This window comes from Hermetia illucens, chromosome 4, assembly GCF_905115235.1.
Source record: "Hermetia illucens chromosome 4, iHerIll2.2.curated.20191125, whole genome shotgun sequence".
NCBI classification, from domain to species: Eukaryota; Metazoa; Arthropoda; class Insecta; order Diptera; family Stratiomyidae; genus Hermetia; species Hermetia illucens.
The window spans coordinates 8098763-8108399 of NC_051852.1; the positions used below are offsets into that span (position 1 = coordinate 8098763).

Genomic DNA, 9637 nt, shown 5'->3' on the forward strand with positions numbered 1-9637 from the left:
GGATTGCGCGGCTCATCGGCAACTTAGGTGCGTGGCTGAATCGGAAGCATGGTGAGACTGACTATTTCCTTACCTAATTTTTAAGTGGGCATGGAAGTTTTCAGTCTTACCTGCACAAGATTGGAAAGGCGCGTTCTCCGGATTGTGTGTTTTGCAATGGAGTTGTGGACGATGCCCACCACACTTTTTTTTCTTGTGGAAGGTGGGATGGGAGTTGTCAGCAGCTCTATTTAAAGACATGGGATCTCTCTCCAGACAACAATGTCGAAAAGATGCTGGGGACTGCTGACAGGTGGAACCGTGTTGCCCATTACATTCGGGCCCTTCTCGTTGCTAAGAAGATAGAACTCGACCGGTGGAGGAGCCGGATGGCAGGGGGTTCCTTGAACTGACAGTTCCCTTCCTCATCTCCTCTCCCGTTGGTGAAAGGAATTCGCTGATTTGAAGGCTCCGCAAAGCGGGAGAGTTCGGGGGCTGGCCCGAAGTAATGTGACAAACGGTTCCAGGCTAGCTCTCTGACGATGGGGAGGTGTTTAGTTGGTAGTCCGACAACGTACCGAATCGGGAGTCCAACACTGTGTGCGTACCCTAGCCCCCAAAAAAAAAAGGAGGATTTGGCTCGCTTATAACAAAATCCGATCACAAGAGCTTCTGTGCCAGACGCGGTGGTCTGGACCAGGTATTGACCCATAGGGGACCATGCCGCCAGGTTCGGCATACCCTACTAGCTACAAAGAAGGGGGGGAAACCCTCATGCACTTTCTTTGCGATTGTCCAGCCTTAGCTAGAGTCAGGCTACGGACATTGGGTAAACTTTTCTTTGGGGACTTCAGAGAGATTTCAAGCTGCAGAGTGCGGAAACCGTTTTCCTTTGTGAATGCTATGGGCTGGCTCTGAAGATCCGACCCAGCTGGACTCTCCCTTTCTGCTCTCATAACGGCAGTCACCTATAATCCAGCTCTAGCTAAAGATAGATTACGACCACTAGGTAAACCATTCTTTGAGGGAACGGGATAGAGAGAGAAGCAGAGTTAATTCACTTCGTGAAAGCTACGAGCTGTTCCCCTTGCTCTTACGACAACAGTAATAGTCTTAGGAGTTTGTGGCATCAAAAGGAAACACCAGAGCACTAATTGGGCTCCTTGGAAACGGCCACTTATACTTGACCTTAACTTCATTGGCCACTTTAACTGTAAAAAAATATATAGATAAGGCAAAAGTTTCATCAAGAAATGCTATTGATAATGGCTGAATGGTGCCTGGTCTTGAGTAGTATTTAATCAAGATTGAAGCTCAAAAATCCCATTAACCATGAGCATATTTATGTATGTGGATACCATATATTGGGAAAAGCTGAATTGCACAGTTCGAACCCATTTACCTTGCATAGAATCACATTGTCTCCCCGAAATGTTCATGTCCTAATCACAATCAATCTTGCTTGTAGAGATAGAATCTTATTTCAATGATTGAAGGTCCTTAAGTGCTAATTGATTTTCCTGAATATGTCGAGGGAACGTTCATATTTATGGAAGCTAAAATAGTCTCGATTGAATGTTGCTGGGTATACCACATGAATATCCTGTATCTGCAGTGACTGAAATAGTTGTGCTTGAATTGTTGAATAAAAAGGATTGTCATTGATATTATAGTAACGCAACGGAATCCTATAAAATGGATGGTTTTGGTTCGATTCCGAAAGTCTACGTGCGTCTCATGCAAATATTCGGATATACCCAACTAACCTCAAGGAATCGACAGCTTGTTCGCAGTAAATTTTTATTGGTTTATTCGTCGGTCCTGCTAATATCAACTGTATCCTGGCTGATTTATGCAGTCATACGGATGCAATATAAAACAAATCCCTTAGGAAGTAATCAGGTGGGGAGAATAATAGATTATGCCCAAATGGTTGGTATTGGAATAGCATACACGGTTACTATGGTAGAGACCATGGTGCATCATCGGAAGCAAAGAAGACAATTTGAAAAGCTCAAAGAAATCGATGGACTCTTCAAGAGTGTCCTGAAAGTCGACACTGGCTGGGCAACTAACGGCAAGGAAGTGGGGTTGACTTGTCTATTAATGTTCTCGGCATACTTTTTGTTTAGTTCCTATACTCTGGGGTTTAATTTGTATTTAAAGGAGTTCTCCACCATAGAATACTGGGCTTTGTATACCATTTTATCGAAACTCTGTGCACTACGTTATTTTGAGTTATACGCAATAGTGACCGCATTCAAATGGAGACTTACTAAACTGAACGAGTGTCTGCAAGGATTAAAACTTTCTACTAAGAAACTGATGGATCTTGATAACCCCAAGAAGCTCAAATTTGGTTTCTACCACACCGAGGTGTATCTGCAGAAGACAAATTTGGAGAGCGCTTCCCATCATCAACTGGACGTATTACGGCGCATCTACTACCATTTGTGGGACCTAAACAAAATCTTTAATCAATCCTTTGGATTATCCTTGTTAGTGAATATTGCAAATGACTTTATCCTGATGACTGCCAAATGTTGGGCTCTGATAACAATGCAAGCTACTGCGGTTGGATTGGTGGAATACTTGCGACTGTTGGCATTCATACTATCTCTGATCCCGCATGGTTTCAATATTATCCTGATTTGTCGAGCGTGTTTTTTAGCTGCTCAAAGCGTAAGATATCCATCTAGTTTAGTAATTCGCTTACTACTAGCTTAATTTGCTTCATTAATTTACAGGCAACTAAGTCGGCCCTCTTGGTACATAAGATACCAGTTGATTCCGATAACCATAAGCAAAATTTTCTTGTGAGTATCCTTCATGGTGTAAGATATCTACGTATCTTTCTTATTTCATACCAAACCATTCATTTTATAGATTGAGGAATTTTCTTTACAACTTCTTCACCAGAAAATTGCATTCAACGCAGTTGGTTTCTTTAACATCGATATGAGTTTACTATATACGGTTCGTACCACATCTTTCTAGGACTAAACAAAAAGCTACTTATTCCGACTATTTTTCAATCTTTCAGATTGCAGGGGCTACCACTACTTATTTAGTCATCCTGATCCAATTCTATGTGAATTCAAAGCGAGGTTGATATTGATGAACACTTAGACAGGTTATCATGTGTGAAGGCCATTTTTTGAGGAGAGAGAAGAGAGGAAGACACATAGCGAGTTTTTCACCTCATATTTACTAATATCTTGTGCACACTTTCCAAAATTTTCAGCACAAAGTCGTTGAACTCGACAACTTATCCATCCATCTCAAAAAAAGATTTTCTCGGGCACGATAGCAAGCGTTCTGGTCAATAAAACATTAATTTGTCTTTTACTTTATTTATACTTGAATTTTCATCCAAATTTCCTTGTTATTTTCGTCCAGATCGGTTATTCCCAAGAAGACTATACACTGGAGATTCAACTTCTAGTATAATCTAGTATAGTTGAAATCTTATAGAGACGAAAAAGTCTTGCACAAGTTCGACCGCGACGGGAGTTGCGCGAGCAAAATTTCGTGCATAAGGACTTGTGATAGTGTTGCGGCACATGGCTGCGAGTTGCTGCGAGGTAGCATTTGTCATAACAACAAACATTGCATTCCTTAAAGATTCATTTCGGATTAATGATAATGGATCTTAATAGAATCACTGAGTGAATAATGCTTCAAAATTTCTCTATTGGAAGTTCGGTAGAAGAAAACACGCGCACGCCATATTTGTTCTCCTAGGAAGTACGTAGCAAATAAGTAGATGCATTGAAGATCAATCTTTCGGATGCATTCGTTTCCTATTGGGATAAGATATAAAAAAACACAGCCATGAAAACTATATTTTTTTTTTCTCCCCGCGGGACTCCCATTTGGTATTACGTCGCGGGGCTGGATCAGAATTTATTCTGCGCTCATGTCAACATTCGTGTTCCTCTCGCGTTCATTCTTTCGGATGACTTCCTCCTGCCTAAGCTTCTTTCCGATAGCTGTAATCACTTTTTCAACTTCGGTCCATATCCCCTTGGCTTTCACCATAAGCTCCATGATATTTTCGGGTGTAAAGTGCTTCCCGGTTGTAACTTCTAATGTAGCCCTTTGGGTTTCGAATCTGGGGCAGTGAAAAAAGACGTGTTCTGCGTCCTCTGGAATGTTTGCACACTGTGGGCAATATGGCGAATCATCGCGCCCAAATCGGTACAGATATGCTCGATAGCCTCCGTGTCCGCTCAAGAATTGAGTTAGGTCGAAACCTACTTCGCCGTGAGGTCGCTCGATCCATTTCCGGATATCCCATATGATTTTGTGAGTCCAACGGCCTTTTTCTGACTCGTCCCACTTCTCTTGCCATTCCGCGACAGTTTCAGCTCGTGCGAACTGTCGCCGACGGGCAGGAGATTCTCCGGTGAGATACGTTCGGTCGTAAAGTCGTTGTATTTCTTTCGCCAGAATCTCAATCGGGATCATTCCTGCTATCACGCAAGCTGCTTCATTAGAAATTGTTCTGTAAGCGCAACATGTTCGGAGTACACTTATGCGATACGCAGCTCCAATCTTTTTTTTTATTTATTATATTTTCCAGTGCATCTGCCCATACTGGGGCTGCATACAGTAGGATCGAACTGACCACCTTTGAAATAAGGAGTCGACGGCTCGGCCTTGGGCCACCTATATTTGGTCGCATTCTCGCAACCAGCGCTCCGATGTTATATGCCTTGGTTGCTACACCCTCCACATGCAATCTGAAATTCAACCTCTGGTCAATCATTACACCTAAGTACTTAAGTGCAGGCTTGGAATAAATTGTTTGCGTTCCAACTTTGATCTTCATGGAAGTGCACTTTCTCCGCTTGGTAATAAGTACTACTTCCGTCTTATGCTCTGCGAGCTGTAGACCAGCATTCTCTAACCAGGATTTAATCTCATAGACTGCTTCATTTGCATAGAGCTCGGCTTCCTCGAGAAGGCGTGCAACAACCACCACACCAATATCGTCCGCGAAACCAATGGAGGCCACACCAGTAGGAAGGTCTAGGGTCAGTACCCCGTTATACATAATAATCCACAAGAGTGGCCCTAGGACAGACCCTTTCGGAACTCCGCATGTCGTTTGGTAGGATTTCATTCCTTCATCTGACAGCACAGAGTCCTATCGATTAGGAAGTCGGCAACAATACGCACCAGGTACTTCGCCACGCCTAAGTTAATTAGGGACTCAAGTATCTTGCTCCATCTAGCGGAATTGAAGGCATTCTTCACATCAAGTGTAATCACTGCACAACATTTGCCCTCGTCAAGTGCGGTCTTAGCTGTGTTAGCTACTAGGACAAGTGCATCCGTTATAGACCTCCCCTTTCGAAAACCGAACTGATTTTCGGAGAGACCGCCATCCTTTTCGGCAATTCGAATTAATCTGTTATAGATTACTCGTTCGAATAGTTTGCCAGTATTATTTAGAAGGCATATCGGCCTGTAGGACGAAGCTTCATCCAAAGGTTTGTTTGGCTTGGGGACTAGAATTAATTTCTGCTTCTTCCATTGTGTAGGAAATACTCCTTCTTTAAGGCATGTGGTGAACACCTCGGCAAACATATGTGGAGCTACTTTTACTGCTGCCTTCAGAGCTTTATTGGGGATGCTATCCAAGCCAGGTGATTTATTTCCAACAATTTTATCCGCAGTTTCGAGGACCTCCTTTTCGCTTACCGTGGGAACTTCCGCGGTGTCTATCTCGACAGTGGAAAGGTTAGCGGTACTCACATTCTGTGGGAAAAGATCCGTTACTATTTCATCAAGCAGAGTAGGGGAAGAGATCGGTGGGGAGCGTTTGCCTTTAACTTTCGATATTACGATTTTATAAGCGCCACCCCAGGGGTTCGTGTCAGCTTCATTACACAGTCGCTTAAAGTGTTCGCATTTACTTTTCATGATGGCCACATGTAGTTTCTTCCGAGCGTTTTTATATTCTTCATGTAATTCCTCGTATCCAGATCGGTTTCTATTTCGCTGACTGCGCCTTCTGGCCTTGAGGCAGGCCTTGCGGCATTCTCCGATTTCAGAATTCCACCAAAAGTTCGGAACTCGCTTCTCTGATACAACATACCTTGGCATGGATGCGTCACATGCTCGTCGCAACTTCTCGCCAATCTGCAGAGCTTTATTTTCCGCGTTTCCTTAAAGCGCTGCATTTTGCTGCAAAACCTCTCCGAAAATCTCCTCGTCAAACCTATTAGCTGCCCACCTTTCAGCTCTCGTCCGAGACCGTTTCATTCGTTTTCCATGTCTGATTTCAAAAATGATGGCCTGGTGGTCGCTATGTGTATATTCGTCACTGACATACCACTGCAGATCCTTAGCTAAAACATCGCTAACAAAAGTGACATCTATCACGGACCCCATTTCTCTCTTACGGAAAGTGTTTACGCATCCAGTGTTAGCCACTACAAGATTCAGACGAGAAAGAGCTTCGAGTAATATTCGTCCTCTTGCGTTCGTTTCTCGGCTGCCCCATTCTTCAGCCCATGCGTTGAAATCTCCAGCCACTATCTTAGGACTATGGTTTTGTGCGTCTGTTGCTAACCTCTCCACCAAAGAATGGAACTCCTCTGTCGTAAGGCTTGGAGCCGCATAACAGCTGTAAATAGATATTCCGCCTATTTTTGCTCTAGTGAAGCCATTCTCGAGGATCTTGGTGGTTCCTTCTATGGCCCGATTTCCGCATGTCCATATCGCTGCCTTTCCGCTCTTATCCGCGACCCATACTCCACTGTCTAGGTTTTTGTACTGCTCGCAGATAATAGCAACGTCGATTTTGTTTTCCAATGTCGTCTGGGAGAGCAGGTCCTGAGCCGCTTAGCAATGGTTCAGGTTTAGCTGTAGGAACCTCATTTGCGCATGGTGTTGATCGCCTTCCTATACACCGGACATGTGCTGCTGCCTGTGACATGGGCGCCATCAATGACGTTTATTTGCCTGCAGAACAGACAATTGGGTTTTTCTTCACAGGCTTTTGCAATGTGGCCTTTATTTCCGCATTTACGACACAGGTCGGACCTATCGTGAACGCTAGTACATTTCTTCGCCACGTGCCCAAATTCCAAACACCTGAAGCATCTTTTTAGAGTTATCTGCTCTCGTAGTCGGCAGACGACCCAGCCAATCCGAACTTTACTGGCTGTGATAGCTCTTTTGGCCGCTTCAAGTGTTAGGCTTATGGACGCAGTTTGTGTGCCGCCATATGCCTTCCTCAGCCGTAGAATATCTCGCTCCTGGACCGACTGTATTCCCAACTGGGATCGTAGCGCTTGACAAATTTCGTCCTTCGTTGTGATCTCGTCCAAGTCTTTACACTCAATGACCACACGATTTTGACTGAGCTTCACTTCTGCTGCCTCACCCAGTGACGACTCGATTTTTTTCTGCAAGTCTTCTGACTTGTTTTCGCCTGGTTTGAATTCCAGCAATAGGTCGCCCTTCTGTGTTCACCTTATGCGGTTCACACCCAAGAAAACTATCTAAGCGACTTCGACCCACCAATACATCTTACCTCGTCTCTACCCGAAAGGTTCACAGTGAGATTTTGTGCCCCTTTGCCCATTCTGCATCTGACTGCCGTGGACAGTAGTGAAGTGTCACCAACCTGTACCCGTGCCTACCCAGGAAAAATTCTCACCGCCGCTATCAACTGCCAGCTTTTAGGAGCAGAGATTTCTATTGCCGCCAGACTGTCATCGGTGGTTGTGACTCGTCAACAAAGTTTTAGGCACTCTGTGCCGATGAACATCCAAAATTAAGTTTCCTCTTCCTTCATAAACTAAGAAACTGTTTTCCAAAAATAGATTTTAGCAATTTCAGGTAATAAGTACGGAGAAATGCGACCCTATTATGCGTATTAACGATGTTTCCGAGGATGACGTGGTACCGGAGTTACCCACGCCATCCAGTGATAATGACTTCGAAAAACAGAAACAAATGCCTACGGAGGTCATTGAGCTCGACGAAATACGAGCTAAGTACGACGATGTTCTACAGAAAAATGAAAATCAGCGTGGATTTAGGGACACAGTGAAATCCCTGCAATCTATGCTGGCGACAGTTTTTCCCGCTATGGACGTGGGGCAGCAAGCTATTGCCCTGACCAAGCTATTTAGCAGAACCACCAGCTGACTATCTTCCAGGGCGCGAGCCTCATCAACCAGCGACTTCGTCAACCCGTCCAACGCGGGAGGAGCCCGCAAGTAAGCCAAAGGAGGAGACCCGAAGCAAAAAAGTTCTGCCTTGAGGTCGTCGACGAGGAGCAACAAAAAGACCCTTTCAACTTGGTCTGTCAGTGAAAAAAGCCCAAAAAGCAATAGATGAGTGCTAAAAGTGTAAGTGCTCCCCTAGTTTCAAGCGTCAGTGCCGGCTCTGCTAGTGCCTTAAGGGGGTCATCCTGTCTGTCAGATAAGAAGAATCGTTTTTTTTTGCATCAATTCTGTTCATGGTACTGATGCCTTGGAGATGTCAGCGCTCAGCGACGAGGACACCACTGAACCCCACTTGAACTCTCCCGGTTTTAAATCTGTGGAATATCTGGTATTGATAGCTCGAATCCGGTACAATTCTCATCAACTTCCGGATCTGCGCGTGGTCGGCGGTTACATCTACAAAAGGACAGAACGCGCGTCTGGAGATGCTCTTCAGGAAGCTTCGAGTTGGAAAATTTTGGTTCCGGGGGAATTCACGGAGAGGTTTGATTGAGCGACTTCATGAGCACTCCCTGTGTGCTCATGTGGGGTTTGCTAAGACCTTACATCGTCTAAAAAGCATGCACCTTTGACCCCATATGGCTCAACAAGTAAAGTCCTACGTTCATTATTGGTCCGTATCCACAAAGTAAGTAGGAAAATGTCGGAGCTATCGTCGTGCTTAATCACTTCACGAAATTCGTTTTTATGGAGTCGGCCCGCCGCTTCGCAGCTGAGTTGTAACTCGATTTCTAGTGGATAGGATCGGCACTCTTAAATCGGTGTTGACGGACAACGGGGTACTATTCCGTTCGGTCGGGGGATGAAGCACAGGGGCATTAAACACTTGTTCACCGCTCTGTATTCTCCCTAAGCAGATGCCTCCGAACGGGTTAACCGATTCCTAATAGCCATATGAACTTACGTTTCTCTTGATCAGTGCGACTGAGGCCGCAAGGTCCCTGATATCTGCTGCGCGCTGAGATCATCTGTACATTCAACCAGCGGACACACTCCACACTTACTTTAACACTTACTTTAACTTTAACTTTTGGTCAGAATATCATCACTCACGGAGGTTCCTACTCTCAGTTGCGCCAACTGAACCTTCTTCACGATCTTTTCTGGGTCACTTCTAGTGATGCGAGGACGGAGCTCCTAAAACATACCGTCCAAAAAAAACTGCGATTGGCCCAGCAGAGAGCAGTTGGCCTTCACAACTTGAGGTAAGACCATCTACCTTCGAGGTGTCAGGATGTTCCGGAGGAACTTCCGACAAAGCGATTTTGATAACCTGAAGCTCCGGTACAGTATAATGAAGAAGCGGCTGGGCGCCTAACAGTACCGGTTGACGGATAATCGTAGGAAAGATCCGGAAGTGTGCCATAGAAAGGACATAAAGTCTGGTTCTCAAGACACTCCTAGGTAGC

At 44.8% G+C, this 9637-nt stretch overlaps 1 protein-coding gene across 1 annotated transcript; it reads left to right on the forward strand.

The window, feature by feature from the left end:
• Window positions 1–1674: 1674 nt before the first annotated feature.
• On the forward strand, window positions 1675–3162 carry LOC119656247 (putative gustatory receptor 2a). The gene is made up of 4 exons (XM_038062662.1): window positions 1675–2661; window positions 2727–2795; window positions 2866–2955; window positions 3023–3162. Exons 1-4 carry the CDS (start codon window positions 1675–1677, stop codon window positions 3089–3091), a joined length of 1215 nt encoding a protein of 404 aa, XP_037918590.1. The 3' UTR covers window positions 3092–3162.
• The last annotated feature ends 6475 nt before the right edge of the window (window positions 3163–9637 follow it).

Bases quoted from the DNA above. Each gene is read 5' to 3' on its own strand.
- LOC119656247 (XM_038062662.1), top strand. From the start codon at position 1,675: ATGGATGGTTTTGGTTCGATTCCGAAAGTCTACGTGCGTCTCATGCAA. The intron at 2,662-2,726 runs GTAAGATATCCA...ATTAATTTACAG, and splicing joins GTTTTTTAGCTGCTCAAAGC to GCAACTAAGTCGGCCCTCTT. The intron at 2,796-2,865 runs GTGAGTATCCTT...TTCATTTTATAG, and splicing joins ACCATAAGCAAAATTTTCTT to ATTGAGGAATTTTCTTTACA.